The sequence below is a fragment of the Galleria mellonella genome, unplaced genomic scaffold (genome assembly GCF_026898425.1).
Source record: "Galleria mellonella isolate WM207_F2 unplaced genomic scaffold, CSIRO_AGI_GalMel_v1 utg146, whole genome shotgun sequence".
In the NCBI taxonomy this organism is placed as follows: Eukaryota; Metazoa; Arthropoda; class Insecta; order Lepidoptera; family Pyralidae; genus Galleria; species Galleria mellonella.
In genome coordinates this window covers 1,272,238-1,290,815 of record NW_026441999.1, presented here as the reverse complement: position 1 = coordinate 1,290,815, position 18,578 = coordinate 1,272,238, and the positions used below count along the sequence as shown (strand labels likewise).

The 18,578-nt window shown below is 33.2% G+C and overlaps 2 protein-coding genes across 5 annotated transcripts in view; one reads left to right on the top strand and one right to left on the bottom strand.

Moving 5' to 3' along the window:
- The window catches only part of LOC113510365 (EH domain-binding protein 1), a 53,598-nt gene extending 46,251 nt beyond the window's left edge, over positions 1-7,347 (top strand). For all 4 annotated transcript variants that reach the window (XM_052891956.1, XM_052891957.1, XM_052891955.1 and 1 more), the window contains one exon: positions 354-7,347. In XM_052891956.1, coding sequence (XP_052747916.1) covers positions 354-432 — 79 coding nt within the window. In that variant the 3' untranslated portion in view covers positions 433-7,347. The remainder of the gene's footprint in view (positions 1-353) is intronic.
- Positions 7,348-8,289: 942 nt separating this feature from the next.
- LOC116413495 (protein stum) overlaps positions 8,290-18,578 on the bottom strand; it is an 81,837-nt gene continuing 71,548 nt past the window's right edge. Inside the window, exons 8-11 of the mRNA XM_052891962.1 lie at positions 14,446-14,572; positions 13,163-13,243; positions 12,475-12,588; positions 8,290-11,502 (exon numbers count right to left, since the gene is read on the bottom strand). Coding sequence (XP_052747922.1) covers positions 11,414-11,502; positions 12,475-12,588; positions 13,163-13,243; positions 14,446-14,572 — 411 coding nt within the window. The 3' untranslated portion in view covers positions 8,290-11,413. The remainder of the gene's footprint in view (positions 11,503-12,474; positions 12,589-13,162; positions 13,244-14,445; positions 14,573-18,578) is intronic.

The window sequence follows — 18,578 nt, the reverse complement described above, 5'->3', positions numbered from 1 at the left end:
GGTTGTTACAGTTGTGTTCAACCTATCCTATTTCAATATTGAAAGTTAGTCTCCGATTATCTAGTTTAATATAAAAATCAGTAATAAAAATCTTGGAGTCAGATAGAAAATCATTAATCAAGAAATATACATATATAAATAATAATCAAAAAAACAACATACATCCCAAATTCGGACATGGATCACTTAGAAGTCTATCATCATCGTCATCATCATCTCAGCCATTATCCGTCCACTGCTGGATATAAGCCTCCCCCATAGACTGTCATAAAGAACGGTCCGAGCCACCTGCATCCACTGACTCCTTGCAATGCGTTTATATACTAATAAAAATGTATATAATTTGCTTACAGGATAGCCGACGACGACGCAATAGAGCGGAACCTCTCACAAGTGGAGATACAAAGAAAGAACAACTGCATACTGCAGTGAACGACGCCAGTAGACGTTCGTCGGAGCGCGCTAGTAATGCTACGGATTATACTATTGGACGCGATTTGGACAATGCATTTACATTAAACTGCGCAAAGTAGCGGTCGTAAGCCGCGGACGTGACTTTGGCTCAAGGTGCAAATGTGACCTTGGATAGAGAAGCGGACGTGACCTTGAAACAAGTTGCGGACGTGACCTTGAAAAAAATTCGGACGTGACCTTGGATCAAGATGCGGACGCGACCTTGGATCAAGATGCGGACGCGACCTTGGATCAAGATGCGGACGTGACCTTGAAACAATTTGTGGACGTGACTTTGGATCAAGATGCGGACGTGACCTTGGCTCAAGGTGCAAATGTGACCTTAGAGTCGCGGACGTGACCTTGAACCAAGTTGTGGACGTGACCTTGAACCATCTTTGAGCGATCAGACGTCCAACAACGATCTAGCTTAGGCATGGAAATTATTGCAATTTTTAATTTATTATTTTTTATTATCACAATCACATGTGAGCAAAGGATAGGAGTGATCTGCGTCCGCAGTGAATATTAGGTGCCGTTTAAAGTAAAGTTTATGTTAAGCGCACTAAAGTCTCTATTCGTCCGCTCTTTACGGACCAGTGGACGGTTTGCTGCGATTCCATTCCACTCTTAGCTGTAAACAGCCGATGACTTACGAGTGAATCCGAACGCAACACTTAAAGAGCCGACATATTGCGGCCGAACGTCAAAAGAACATTCTTCTATTCGGTTGATAGTTTTCATGGACCATATAGTCCCTGTGTTCGCGTAGATATAGCTGCTATTAAAAAAGTCTAGTCTAATGAAGAGACATAGAAGGAGTAATGTAAAATTTTATGTATCTTATGCTATTTCGCATGTTACTTGTGAAATATTCCAAGCCTAAGCTCGCTAGATGTTTTACACCCCTAAGGAGAGAAAGAGACGGCAGTCTGTCCATCTCGTGTCCATCTGTGACATAGAGACGTCCGATAGTATGTTTGTAGTTAAATACTTTATTGGAAATTCACACTAACGTTTTTGGGGCGTTCAGTTTGTTTGGACTTTTAAAATCGGCGGTTGGGACGCGCTAATACGCAATATGGGTAGTTATATGATTTCTATATGTACGTTCTGTGACTTTGTTCAATATTTTACATATCTAAATGATATAAATATATTACACTATTGTGTTTCTCGATTTAATTGTTAACATATTATTGTATACAATAGGATGTAAAAAAATCCTTTTTTTAAAAAGTCCTAGAGGAAAAGGTATTTGTTTAAGTAGTGATATCTACTTTTTTTGGGGTTTTATAATATATTATTTTTTTAATTTTGTGTTAAACTTGATATTTTATGGATGTGAAATATTCAATGAATCGCAGCGTTTGAAACGCCCAGAAAACGTCCAGTGTGGACACGACATTACAAGCGTAATATTATTTTTAAAATATGTTTTCGGGTACTAATTAAGGCCTGTCATTAAAAAGACGGGTGAAGAGTTGTGGACAGTCCATTAGTATATAAAAAAAAAAAAAAAACTATTATTTTAAATAAAATATATCAATTGAGATGTGAATGGTTATTCAGTGTTTATGCGAACGGTAATATAGTTGTGTATTTGAATTACATTTTCCAAATTTAAATTTTAAGAAAAAAAAATGTGCATGCTTGGAGGGAAAAATAATTAAACGGACACCAGACCCGCGTCACTTCGATCAGTAAAAACGTTTTAATGAAATCTGTGCAACCATTTCATTGCATTTCAATATTACATTATAACGAACGTAACTTACATTATGACGTAACTAGGTTTCTTATGATACCTATCGTGATCAATATTTTGAATAGAGTCATATTATAAGTAGTTGTTTTAATTATTCACCTCTTTTATTATTTTTGACATTTCTTTGTGAAAAGGTTTATTTTCCAATTTCGTTATTATAAGAGCTGTACCGACGCTTAAATAATGTAGTGATTACTTATTCTATGACTAGACTGAATGTGTTATGGCTAATGGTAACCCTGCAAAGCCGAAGAACGAGAAAATGAAAAGAAAAAAAAAGCATAAAGGTGGATATACACATAATGAATATTGTTAAATTTGGGATGCAATTTATTTATGAATAAAAGGTCACACAGACGAAGTCACGAGTAAAAACGAATTCCAGAATTATTTTAAAATTGTGTACTGCATCTGATTCCGTTTAAATATTTTTACCTCCATCTATCGTATTGCTAAACCTAAGTGCGTGCTTTTAAATTTTGCTAAGTTCTCGGCCTGCTGCGAGGCGCGTAATACTCATTGATTCCTATATTTTTTTATTTAATTTCGCGTAATTTTCAGCGTCTTTTGCTGTATTTAGGATAACATGTACGGCTTAAATATATTTGGTATAATACCAAAGAGTCAATTTCAATGTTTTTTTTTTTTAATTGCGCCTTTTAATTGAACGGTGATAAATAAGTACAATATGCCATAGATATTTTTTTTTATACGCGATGCTACCATAGAGTAGCGATTATTTTTTTAAGTAGACTATTCGACAAATTTTTTTTTTTAAATGTAAATATTAGGCAGTATAGTTTTAAAATATTTATTTTGTGTTTTAGTTTAATTTTCTTGCCTTCATACGATACTGGGTTGTGTGTTCGGTTAAAAGTAATTGACCAGTAGTTTGAACATTCTAGACAATTTATATATAGAATTGACTTCATAATTATTAGTATACTTTTCTGGAAGCTACCAGTTCTCCTAGACCGAGATCTGACCGTGTAAAACTCCCTTTATTAGCAAGGCTTATGTTCAATAGTCGACAGTTAAGAGCTGGTATGATGATGATGATGAGACCGGACAAGGATAGGGCCTGAAACGGCTTGGCCAGCAGGTAAATTAAAAAAAATATATTTTTTATGCAACTTAGAATAGCAAACAAAACAACCGCCCACTTGATAGAAAGTGGTAACTGTCGCTTATAGACATATCATGTGTATAGGCGTATCATGTCCATGATAGACAGAGTGTACTGTGTCGCCCATGATATCCTTCATGCGTTGCCATTCCTGAGAACTAAGCTGTTATGCCTCTGTATCCTGTAATCTCATTCAGAAATGCTTATAATTAAGTTTACTTGAATAGAAAATATTTTTTATCTCTTAGCTTTTATTGTCTCATGTTTCTTGGATAAAAAATATTTTTTCTGGTATAAATCTTTATTTTTTATTCTTTATTGTACACAAAACATAATGTTAAACACAATTCATTTTAAACATAATGTACAAAGGCGAGCTTATCTCTAATAAGAGATATCTTCCAGCAAACATTTTCAAGTGAATCGGATGTTATTTTAAAAAAAAATAAAAATAGGCAGTCATATGATTTGCGTAAATTTTTTTTTTGATGGGTGAAAATGGTATGGTAACCCCGCCTGCGCTAACGGGATACGCTGGCGGAGCACCAGTGAAGGGTGATAGATGAGAATGAAAACAGGCCAGTTAGCCCATCATGATGAATTCATTAGGAATTAACCATGATAGTTCCCAGGGGGAACCGCTAGGAGGTCGACCTGGTTGGGTATATTGCTAGCAATGGGATTCTCAGTCTCCATTACTAACAATCCCTTTCCTCCCGATCTGCGTACATCTTATAAAATCTTCCACAAAAGATGCTAATAATTATGAATTTTATCCTGTATAAATATAACTTATCACGTTAAAATGGCTTTATATTATTCGACATTTTATATTTTATTTTATATATTATATTCTAAATTAAATTCCGTGGCAAGATTATTATTTTATTGCAATATATATTGAAATAATTGATAATTTCAACGTTGAGTTCAGTTCGCTGTGTAACCGACGAGACGGTACAATTAAATATTTAAATATATAAAATGAGTCGATAGATTTTGTACTCATTTTCTTTTAAAATTGCAATTTATATCAATAACGCTTTTTAATATTTATTTGAAAGTGAACAATATGATGTAATACTGTTTATTAAATCCAATACGTTAATACAGCGTGTTATAATGTTTACTGTCCTATCATAATTGCTTTTATACAATATTGTCAACATCCTGTATACGTAGATTGACATAAACCATGTAAATTGACTATCTCTCAGAGAATAATATTCGCATGTAGTTAATGATATTTCAAACTCATTGGTTGATTTATTTATTGAATTTTTAAATATTTGAAAATAGAATTAGCAAAGAGAAAAGAAACAAAAAATATACCATTATATTGGTATTTTAAACTTTTCTTTTTGCTAACTAAACGGAGGTCTACCTAGCAATGTTTCTTACATTATCAGCAAAAGGGCCCATCTCTAAAAATCCACTCCCACCTGTATAAAGCAAGTTATATTTCGACTGTATTTACGTATTAAATTCGCGTATACTCGATTAGTTTTAAACTCTGTTCGTTTTTAATTTGGTAAGTAGATTGGTCGTAACTGGAACAGAACGGGACTGAATTGTACCATATATACATATATTGTTTCTAACGTTATGTTTTAAAAGGCCGGTAGCAGACCTGCAATGCCTCTAGTGTTGCTGGTGATCATGGGCAGCGGTAGACACTTACCATCAGGTGGGTCGCATGCTCGTTTGCCCCCTGTGTTATAAAAACAAGTAATAACATTTTTACCAGACTTAGATAGGGCTGAGAAGAAACCGTGGTCCGCATTATATTATGTACCTGGCCTTAGTCATGAATAGCAGTCCTTTTCAATTTGAAACTGATCGGATATTCCTGAAATTAATACGTGAGTATAACCAGACGTAAATAATTGCAATATAGTATGACTCACGATAGTTAATTTTAAACTTATATATTGGTGGAAATGGAAGGTTTGTGTTACATTATATTTGGGAGGTGCTACGTCGTTCAGTTTTGTATTAAGTGAATCGTGTGCAATTAATTTGATATCGTTATACATCTGTAATAATTGCTTACATGTTTTCAGTTTTAGGGGCATATTATACTATAAAATATATAAAAGATCATTTGACGGATGATCTTCATGTCATGTAATATAATAACATGTCATGTTATGTCATGTCATGTCATTATATGTCATGTCATGTCATTATATGTCATTTCATGTTATATTATTAAACTTTGCATGCACTTTTAATGACAGTAAATTACAAAATGGAATTTTATACATGTAATTTGTGTATGACATGTTTGTGTATACATGTACTGTGTATAAAATAAATATACAAAAAGAGATACAAATGTATTTTTAGTGTGTGCAAATATTAATTATTAACGTAATTACTTAATTTATTTGTTTACTTAATAATATAACTGTACAATGAACACATGATGCCATATATATTTGATAATGTGATATTGCCCTTGTAATATTTTTTCCTAAATTTTAAAATTCGTTCATTATAATAGTATTGAATACTAGACAGTACATATGACTTTGCCTACACTAGAATGTATTTTGTTTCTATTGTCGATTATATTCCACCTAGGTTTGGATTTAGTAGCATGATTGAGCTAGCAATTTCAATTTTAATACTAATAATAAATATTAATAAATACCACTGGACATATATAATACGGCGACATTTAGTTCTTAACTAAACAGAGTTTGTACTAAGAGTACTAGATGACTGATAGAAATACATTTTATACAATACTATTCAAGATTTTTTTTTATTGTCAAGAATGCTTATAAAAACACAAGCATGTCAATGATAATTTTGTACTGCACTCATGAAACAACAGTTAGGAATTAGGTTAGAATTGATATCGGTTTGCAATAGTTTGCGTTGGTAGGTTACACTAATATGCATCTGTCAAAATTATCATGTTGCTAGTATTGCAAATCGAGACTGTGATACGTGTCAGTTACAACATGGATCTATTAGAAAATATTTCAAGAACAACATCACAGTTGATGCAATATTTTTATCTGGTTCATGCAGTGTCAACGCAAATGAAGTATAAAAATTAACAAAAGTTTATATTATTTGAATTGACGTTTGAGAAATGCAAATTTTAATATCGACGCTTATTAGAGGCTAGCTGAATTGAGTGGAGGTGATACGGAATATAGACGGAAACCATCATAAAATCGTAGAGCACGTAAAATGTAGTATGTATGTTATTATTATACCAATACAGATTCAAATAAATTTTATAATAATGAAAAGAAAATTTTGATCTCAGGAATTCTTTGCTTTGTCACTTTTTGTAATTTTTTTGGATTCTAGTATGGATAGCAAAATTGGGGCAACACTGCCTAAATATAAACAACAGCACAGTTTGATATGTCAAGATTTAAATTAATCTCTAAAAATTGTTAATCCACGAGATAATTTTTAGAGATATATTTTAAAGTCGGTCCTATCTTTAAAATGTCATTTCCCTATTTCTAGAGTACACAATTTTGGAAATGTATATATTTATATTTATCTCTTAAATATTTGGATATGGGTAATAGAATGACATTTAAGTTTCGTCTTGGATTTTGATTTTGCTTATATGTATTTTAAAACAATATAAGTTGTACATTAAATTTAAAATTCGATAAATTATTTCTTAATCAAATCAATTTGTAACTATAGCTTGCAAGAGACCCAAAGGGGATTTTACAAATCCATCGTAACAACCGAAGTACATTTTACAAATTTATTCTTACAATTATTTGTAATAGTAACTTTTGTAAGTGAATTTTACAAATTGATACAGTATTTAGCTTGTTGTTGCCTCCACATTTTCTATTTTATCTTTAATAATGAATCATGTACTATATTTATTAACATGACATGTTAGCGAAACACATGTAGTTCAGTGCAAAACATGTACACATATGCCATAATTGTCTGTATTCATTGTAATGACGCTATTTAAAATATGGAAATAAAATAATATTGTAAATTATATTCTAGTTTTATTGAAATTCTCCTACTCTAAAATTCTATTAATGGTAAAAATAGTTCATCATAAAGGCGTCATTCAATATTTTATAAATTAAGGAGAATTGTTCAAGATGATGTCCACGGCCATCTTCTACCATCGATATGGAGTTCACTCCCATACCTTAGTGCTTAGATGGTCGTGTACAGCGCGGTCTCAGAGTTGTTTTCTCTCACGAACACTCAGGTTATGGAATGAGGTTTTTCCAAGAGACTACAGCATGAGGTTTTTAGAAAAAGGTATAAAAAGGTTTCTTCAGAGTCAGCAACGTGCGCGTAGTGCCCCTGGTTTTGCAACCGTTTATTGGCTATGGTTACCATCAGGTGGGCTATATGCGTATTTGCGAGCTCAGTGATAGAAAAAAAAGATTCCCAAATTGTTTTTTGTGTGAATTTTGCTTGATATCTTCATTCAGTTAAAAACAATTTATTTTTTTATTCCTTTCTTACTTTTGTACTGTTACCTTTATACTGAAAGGACTCTATAAATAATGACCATGGGTACCGCTTTCCCTCGTGAATCTGTTGCCAAGCAGCTGTTTTTGCATGGCTGTGCTTGCATGGTATGGGATATGACAGTGAAATTAACATATTATTTCTCAGAAATAGCAACATACGTGAGATATCACGGGCAACCCGTGACTATCGTAATAGGCGATTAAGGTGATTTAAAAGATTGAGGGATGGGCAGCAGCTTCCATCTTAAAATACCACCGAATCCTAACTTCGGCCTGCCAAGCGTGGCAACTACTGGCAAAACCCCCCCAATAGGGGAGGCCTATGTTCAGCAGTGGACAGTAAACGTGTAATATGGTACGGTAATACTTATAATAGAGTTTAAATAAGACAAAATATTTTCATATAATGTTTTTTTTTTATTGATTATTTCGTTGTATAAGCAACTATAATTATATGATAATTCTCAAACTTAATATAACAATTAAACTTGTTAACGAATTAATGGAAGAACTTGATAATCAATGATATTAAATGATTACATATAATATTACCACACCATACAATGGTGTGGTAAATATATTCATTAGCTGAGATTCCTATAACTTAATCATCGATGACGTCACAAGATTGGGGACACCCCTATACCAAAATATTGTATTGTTACATATTATATGTGTATAGGCGACGGTCACCACTTTCCATCAGGTGGGCCGTCAGCTTGTTTGCCATTCTAAGTTGTATACAAAAAAATATATATATTTTTCCTTAATGGGATGAAAATGGAATCGTAACCTGTCTGCGGTATCGGTACACGTTGTCGGGGTATTTTTTTTTTTATAGGTGAGAATGGAATGGTATCCCTACCCGTGCTATCGGTATACACCGGCGGGGCACCAGTGAAGGATGATAGGTGAGGATGAAGCAGGTCAGTTAGCCCATCGTGACGAATTCAACAAGAATTGTTCATGATGGTTTCTAGGGGGAACCACGTGGAGGTCGACCTAATAGGGCATATTGCTAGCAATGTGCCTTATTAGGTCGACCAAATTTCCATCGTCTTACTAATACCGACACCAGAGTCTCACAAAGATTGTTTTAAATTATAACCTCTATAGCTGTAAGTTTCATTATATTGCTATTTTGTGGGAGAAATAAAAATATTAACATTAAAAAAAAATTGTAGAGGGGTCTTAATAAGAGCAACAGAAGTCAAAACAACAATGTCTGTATGTTTGTTCCAGCATCATACAAAAACTACTACACCAAATTTAATGTGGTTTAGGTACACACTTGTATTCCTAAAGGTCTAACTTAAAGTCTGGTATATTTATCTCGATGCGCCATCTATAAGTGGCTTATTTCTTTCTTCTTTTGAAATCTACGCAAATGAAGTGGCAGGCAAAAAGCTAATAGAAAACAAAATGAAATACTGCAATTGAAGTCTAAAGATGTTATTATAATTGTAGCTAAATCACTAGCAATGATTTACAATACCATTGCGTATAATGGGCGCCACCCATAGTTGCTAACACATCTCCTTGTGACGTCAAATGTAAAATTATAATACGATAATATCAGTTGAGTAAAAAGTAATTAATTATATACTATAATATATAATAAAAAATATATTAATACTGCATTTAATGTTATAATATCTGGAAAAATGTCAAAAAACTACTCGTTTAGTATGCTAAAAAATGTTATTAATGTGATCACCTACTGTATTTGATTTGTCGAACTTGACGATTTGGTCATATACAAAAATTCTTATATTAATTATTATATAACTGGCGCGACATTATGCAAGATAGAACTTAAATACATTGCGGCGTTCTGGCCTAATTAACATAATATTTTCCATGCATATTTTATAAATCTGTTAATTTTATTATCAATTAAAAATAATTAATTAAAGATTTTGCCCCACAAAAGAAAAACCTACTTTAATTGTGACAAAACCAGTTATTTTGATTTAAACACCCAAAATACTGAAACGATTTTGTTAAAATCTCTATGGTCTACAATCTGTAAATATATTTATTCAGTTAAAAAAAGAATTATCCAAATCGGTTTTTAACTGACGGGGCTATGAGGTAATAAACATAAAGTGTAACCGAATTGAAAATCTCTATCTTTTGTAGTCGATTGAAAATGTAATCATTGGCGTGAATTTACAGACATTCTGTTATTCATCATCAGCCATAATGGCTCAGTATCAATTTTTGGTTCATCATTCTCAGAAATTTAATAGCATGGTCATTAGGCATGGGTAACATCTGTATCGCTTCAATATCTATATACTGGATCTCCTTTGGATATTGAGGGCGAATAAAGGTCCTCGCCTATTGTAATATCATCCATATCAGTCGGATATCTATACTTATTTCGATACTATATATTGATTGACTGATATTGGGGCAATATATAGATATTGCAACTATATATTACCCACACCTAATAAAGAAAACAAAAATCGTTTTTCTCTTGTATCGTAATATGCAGACTGTTTCTATCTTGCATCGCTCTATATTTATATGTGTAATACTTTATATAGAAGCACTTGGGGCTTAATTTACCATGTACATTCTAGTGTTACTTATATTTTAGAAAGACCATAAATTGGCCGGAAAACTTCGAATGGAAGTTATATTTTTTTTATATAGAAAAACCATATTCGTATGGTTGAAACATTTTTCTGACCAGCAGATAAATTATTATTTTACAATTTTTTTTTCTAACCTCTTCGCATTTCGAATTCAGATCTCTATGGATTTGAACCATAGATGTAGTATAACGTACGCGTTTTGCAATATTATTTACAATACAATAAGTCAACTTTAAAAGTTATATTTGATAACTTTTAAATTTTTACATACTCTTTTATTCGTTAAGAAGTTAGGAATTACTTAATAGGATTCTAAAGTTAGTTTCGATTCGAGTTATTCATGTTTAAAAATTCACTTGAAAGTATTAAATTACTTATGACGAGATTTAATATAGTCGAGCACTGTTTATAGGATATAACATTTAGTAAATAAATTTCTAAATACAAATGAAATTCATTGGATAAATTAAAGTGAATACTTTTATGCTCTGTTGACTGTCAAACGGCTTGAATCAATAAGAGTTGGCTAATATCCGATATCTATATATTGAGTTCTTCTGAACACCGATGACCATCCATTGCGATATCGCCCATACTAGTCGGATATCTATATTCATTATGAGCGGGTTCTTCTTTTCGATGTAATATATTGGATTACCGATACCTAATATATCTGTTATTGGGCTAATATATGTATAGATATTGTAACTACAATATATTGATATCGCAATATAGTTCCCACACTTAGAGTCAATAGACAGAACATTGTTACTAGTTACATTTAGAGAATATTTCTGTGATGATTTTAATAAAATTTGGTCTCATTTTCATCAATTTATATCGAAATAGACTTAATGAAAAGTAAACTAAATTTAATATCGTGTAAACGGTACTTGACTGAACATAAATACGGTCTCGTCGCCGTCTCGTTCACGTTTGTACTCGTGCAGCGGTCGTGTCGTTGTCGTTACGTTCTCGTGTGATTGTTCGCGGTGACCGGCGGCGCGGCCTCTGCTTCCTCGGCTGCCGCCTCTGCTTTTAGTTTACGATATTTACCTGGAATTATGTAAATTGACATTTCATTATAAAGTTTACATCGTACACTTCTTAAAGTAGTCTAGAAGTGAGGAAGAGAAAATTACAGTGTTTATTATTATTATGAAGTATATTACTATTGGTTATTTAGCGTCAATAAGTCCTAAAATATCTACCAAGGGATACTATGTCGAATTTAAATGCTTATATTTTTATTTTAAAATTTTCAAAAGAGGAAGAGGAAGACCGAGGAATAACTACATGGGACAGATAAAAGAAACACTAGGTGTCATGTCGTATAGGGAGATAAAGGATATGGCCTGGGATAGAGCTGGCTGGAAAAAGATGCATGAATTAGTTGCACCGACAAGAGGAAACTGTTAAATGAAAAGAAGATATTTTCATATTTTTTTATTATTTCAGCCGTTAAATGTCCACTGCTGAACATAAGCCTTCCCCATAACGGGAGTTTTGCCAATAGTTGCCAAGCTTGGCAGACGGGTTGGCAACTGTAGTTAGGGTCCCAGAGATGTTTTAAGAGGGCGTGCTGCTGCCCAGCCCTCGACCGTCCTTAGTCGACTCTTAGCACATTCACGGGAAAGGAAGGGGTGGCCTATTCTACGCCGGGACCACACGGCATTTTTTATTCACACATATATTTGCATATATTTAAGAAATACTCGTATTTTACAATGAGAATCTACATTCTGATATATCAGTAGTTTAAAATAAAGAATTTGTTAGTACTAATGAATTGATTATATATTTTTTTTATTTCAAGAAATTCAAGGGAAAACTAATTATTAACTTAATTAAACTATAAGGCGAATTCTAGTTACTGTGACCAAATGAATAAGCAATTAAATTGAAACGATCTCATGACCTAATCAAAATATATTTGAAGATGTATTGGAAGTCCCACGTTGGGCACCAATTAAATATGGCGCCAAGATCAAGATTTATTGATTTGAATCTAATAACTTCATCACTTACGCGCTACTTTAACGAAGATCACGCCCCACCAGATGGACCATCCCCAGCCCACCAGGCAGAACAGTACCGTGAATAGTTGTCCGCAGCCAACCAGTAAGTTTATCAAAAAGGAGCCTGACAACAAAATAAATATTACTTTTATTAAAAAAAATACACCAATCGATGGCACTTTGTCACATTGTCCTTCTTCTGATTGAAATTTTTTTTCTATAGCACTGAGGTGGCAAGCAAGCATACGGCCCACCTGATGGTAAGTGGTTACCGTAGCCTATGAACACCTGCAATATCAGAGGCATTACGCGTGCGTTGCCGACCCTGAAGAAACCTCTTTACACCCCTTTTGAAGAACCCCAAGCTGTAGGCTCTTGGGAAAACCTCGGCAGGGAGCTCATTCCATAACCTGAGTGTTCGTCGGTGAAATGGTTTGAAATAATGGTAACTTCATTATATGGCAGTTCGTGCGATTGATGCTTCTGGTAGTGTTCTTACATCATTATACTCGTAATTACAATACTATCTTCTAATTACCATAATAATCCCCTCTTTAAGTATGTGTTTGGGAGAAACAGAAAAAAACCTTTCTACCAATATCCTTATTTAGATTAAACGCTTGGATTAATTTACAAATAATTGCTGGATAATTTCTGATATAGAAACAAGGTGTGAAAAGAAACATCATACAACTTACCTATCCTGTGTTTTGCTCCGTCGTGAACACCGAATCTGGGTATTCCGAAACACAAGCAGAACATGCCGCTAAATATTGTACCTGCAAGTAAAATATTGTTTTAATTATTAATTAGGGATATACTTACGTTTTAAATTTGTATATGTCCGACTAGTTTCGAACTCAATGGGAGCCCTTATTTATGAGCGTGGTTCAAGGCTGTGTCACGAGTAGCATGAATAAAATTTTATTGTTATTGGTAGAGTAAAATCGAAGTTCGGTAGTTGGAAAACATTTTGCTGGAAAAGATAACCTACCTATTTAAATTTTACTACATTATTTCATTGTCATTGTACTACACTGAAACACTGCCAATTATTATTCAATTGTATAGATTTTTTAACCTAATATTAATTGAATTTTTTTTTGTTTTTATTTAATATTTATAATGACTTATCAAAATCAGACCGCTATCGCCGACTGTAGCCATATTACAAATTTTACTTTTTTAAGTTATACATTTAGATTTATTCTTTTGGAATTAGTCAGAAATCCTAATATATTCATTATTCACATATGTGTGTATTATTTAAGTCTTTAACTATGTTAATAATTGATAGAATTTGAATAGAGGAAATTATATGACAATAAGTTTAGAAGTAACATTAAAATAATTTGGGTAGGCATAATAGGATTAGTTTGATATGAGTTTCTGGACATATTGGGATTAAAGGTAATGAAAGGGCCGATGAGTTGGCGTGAAAGGGATCAGAATCAAAAATGATAGGTCCCGAACCATATGTTGCACTTGCATCAAGTGTTGTTAACTTTGCCCTTGAGGAGTATGTGAGGAAAAAACAGCTAAAGGAATGGAGGACTTTGAAGAGTCTTAAACATTCTAAAAAGTTCTTAAATGACAATGTTGAAGGATGGATAAAGTCATCTACAGCGGTGGCAGACAACAGGCTCTGTCTTCGGACACACTGTGCAGACTGTGCGGGGAGAGATCGGAATCCATGGAACACTTGATGTGCAACTGTGACTCGTTAGCGAGCAGGCGCATGAGTCTACTGGGAACGGCTTATCCAGAGCCAGGGACTACAGATATCTTAAGCCGCGGGATATCGTTAAGGTAACACATAGGATCTATAAAATGATGGTAAAAGGCAGGGGGAAGCACAAAAGATCCCGATGGGTCGACGTGCAACGGCTTAGCTGACCCCATATGCGAATGTAACATAACATTAAAAACAAACAAGTATAATCGAGAGCCTTCTTCTTTATGAGGTCTGTTAATTACTAACCAAGTCCTGGGACGATGATGTTACAGAAGAGACAGAAGTAGGCGAGCACCGTCGGCAGCACGGGTATGGCGCCTCGCATCACGCTCGTGTGTTCTATTAGAGACGTGTCTAATTTCTTGCGTGTATCCTATAAAGAAGAAAATTAACGGTTATCAAAATTCTAAAAGACTACCGACTAAACTGTCTTTCAAAAAAAAAAACGTTCACGCTCACTTTTTTACTTTATCCGAGCAGTAAGTGCTTTATATTGTTCTCAATTTCGTGTATAATATAGTATATGTCATATATGTGTAAATATATTTGTTATTCATATATATTTATTCGTTTATATACGTAATTTTAGTATGTATGTATATCAATAATTAGTAGTACCGCATTCGAGTATTCTGACACTTCCCTATGGTTGACTGGGAGAGAATGCTTTTAGCATTAAGTCCGCCATGTACACATATTTGTACTAATGAATAAATAAATAAAATAAAATACATGATCGGGATTGCCTGATCAGCAAATTATCATTATGTCAATTTGGAATATACCTTTTCTTTTATATACATATAATTTTATATATAATACCCGTCCACTATGTACTTATTATTATAACAGATTGTCATTTGTTAATCTTTGTCGGGTGCCCACGATACAGGTTCATCCAGTGTGGGGCCCATTGTACCTTGTGTTTGTAGCTTTGTGTTTTTATCAAATAATAAAATTTCTTTTCCTATTTTTATTATTAATTTAAATAACTTTAATGGCCGAAGAAAATTTTATGGTACAAAAGGCGGAATTAATGCTAGTAGCATTCTCTATTAGTCAACCTTTGGGATGAACAGTGAATCACAATAAAACGCAATACTTCATTATTAGGATAGGTAATTCGATAGATAGATGATTCGTCTTCATTGTGTTCTCGGATTTGCAGAATGCAACCATTTAATGTCTACCCTATAAGGTCGATATCCATGTAGCCACTCATAGAAACCATCATCATCTTCCTACCCTTATCCCAATTATCATTTGGGGTCAGCGTAATATGGTTTTATCCATATTACAAAAAGATTTGGCTTTTAGTTTTACGACCGGCTGCCTCACGTCAACCCTCTTTGGGAACTCTCATAGAAACCATTGTGGTTAATTTCGAATAAATTCATCACAATGGATTGACTGACCTGACTTCATCCCTCACTGGTACCCCACTAGCATATACCATCAGTATATCAAAAAATCATCATTCCATTTTCACTCCATAATTATTTTAATTTAGATATGTAATTTATTTATGTTAATCAATTTCTTTACTCTTGACCAGGCTGATGTTGATTGATCAGGATAAAGTCTAATAAAGATCTAGTCTATATCCTTCTCCATCCCAAATACTATATATATATATATATATATATATATATATATATATATATCAAATTTCATGACGATTGGCTCAGCCGTTAAGATGCAATTAACAAATGCACTTGCACATTTATAATGTTAGTAAGGATAGATAGAATCATTATCATAATCATCAGAATATCAGTCTCTAATTGTCCACTGCCAGTAGTTGCCACGCTTGATAGGCGGATTGGTAACCGCAGTTAGGTTTTGGAGTTGTTTTTAGAAGGACGTTGCTGCCCATCTCTTGCTCTACCTTAGTCAGTCTTACGACATCCACGGGAAAGGAAGGGGTGGTCTATTTTATGCCGGGACTACACAGATAGATAAAATATTAATAAGGGTAGAATCGATCTTCTATGGCATTAGAAATACAGCCAGCATTGAAGCATTTAATTGGTAGATAATTTCAAATAGTTTGTAGTTGAAAAATAAATAATCACTTAAAATTTCCAAATTAATCAAGGAGTGCATTACACTTTACCTACCCACTTTACATTTCCACCTACCTCTACATCTTCTTCCAAGTCAGTGTCACGCTTCATGAAATCAGTTGTGATTAACACTTTCGACTTCCTCGAGGGTTGTGGGGAAGGTGCGGGAGGAACTTGTAATGTGGTCGACATTTTTAGATTTTTATTTTTAATCTATATTACTATCTAGTTTTTTTTTACTTTTAAATTTCAAAGTATATTTATTTATATTTAGAAAATTATATTTTTGTTAAATACTTTGATAGTTTTTCTATTTATTTTCAGATTGAAACATTAAAATTATTAAATAATACAGGAACGAAGACTAAATAATAAATATGGAAAAAATAAAATAGTTTTAATATTTTGTTTTAACTGTTTCAGATTTAATTTACTTAAACTGTCGAAAATATAAGAGCAAAGGATCCACTGCACAGGTTTATATTTCTTTTTTTTTTACAATTTATCAATTATCAATTTCTACTAATTCCGAGTAGTTTTCGCTATAAACTCAGGGGAGGTACTAACAAAAATCGCCAACTTAGTTCCTCATTTAGAAATTGAATGTTATTGATTGTAGAAACCCATTGTAGTTGTTAAAATACGGCGACCTTCATTAAACCAACGTATTTTATATGAGAAGCAAGGAAAGTTTTAATTTAAATAAATGATCATAATCGTGTCGAAGGAAAAAGTACCCTTCTCACGCAAAGAGCACTAAGCATTATGTATAAAAAATATGTATTCGTGTTGACAAGTTCGCATGATTTCTGCAACGTTATGCATATTGCAATATGGTCTGCTTGGTCCCACGTTGGGCGCCAATACAAACAACTGTTTATACGTATGTCGGCGAATGGCAATGTAATATTTGTTGCTTTCACTTTGGGAGTGATTTTAAACACGATAGATTAGTCCCACGTTGGGCGCCAATATAAACATTTGTTTGTCTATGTTTAGGGATGCTCTTTGTTACGTTCACTTTGGGTGTCATATTTTTTATTTTTTTTACGCATCATAGAGTGACAAAGGATCTGAAGACTCACTCTGTGGAAAGTGGTAAACATTGGCTATTGGGTGGAAACCTCTTGGCGTGTTTTGCCAGTAGTTGCTACGCTGAGCAAGCGGATTGGCAACTGCAGTTAGATTTTAGAGATGTTTGAAGAGGGACGCTGCTGACTATTGCTCGTCCTCCTTAGTCGCCTCTTACGAAACCCACGAGAAAAGAAGGGGTGGCCTATTTTTGCGGGAACGTTCGGCCAGCTTAGTAATATTTGTAATTAATTCATTATTATTATTTCCAAGCACTAAATTAAAATTGTATAAAAATTATAATTTCATGTTAGCAGCCAGACAATTAGTTGAATCACAAAATTAGATGATATACCATTCGTCGGTAGCTACGAAGGTCAGAAGGCGATAACAATTTGGTGACCAGTGTTTAGTGTAGTGTTTGCACGCAAGCTTTGACATTATATATATATATATATTTTTATATATACACAGTTATACATACGGATATATGTCTGTACGTTGATATATAATGTTGGTAGTAATTGAAGACATGAATAGATGGATTTACATGCATTGATCGAGGTATTATGTACATACTAATAACTATACGTTTTAGTAATAAATTGTAAGTATAAGTTATGATAGTCTGCAAGGTACTACATCTTCTAACACCTACATATACTCATAGAATAGCAAATTTCCGAAAATGCTGCGTATTTATTCCTATATTACCATATATAGATAGAGCATCGAGTCTCAAAAATGAGTCAACTTCTTGTCAGCTAATTGTCAAATTAGCTGACTCGTTTTTTTAACAGTGTTCTATATACTTATGCATAAAACGTATTTTGACGTATTATTTAATAAATAAAATAAATATTTACTTATTAAAAAGACACATAAATTATAAGATAAATATAGAAATTATAAATGAATCACTCATAATTATTTATCAAGCAAAATTGTATGAAAAAGTTGACTGGCTTTTCTTAAAGCATTTCTATGGAGACTCTCTATATAATGTAAGAACCAAGAAAGAAGAAGAAAGACAATTGGATAGAAATACAGTAACGTCTTCAATATTGGCCATTATTTGTAAATGAATATTGAGTTTGTAATGGGTATTAACATCGTATAGTATGTGTGACTGCCAACATGAAATTTATTCGGAATTTGGATGACGAACGAGCAGCGATTTAATAATTTGTCTGAAGATACTTCGTTTAGAGGTGAATCACGTATCCTAAAACATGCGTGAAC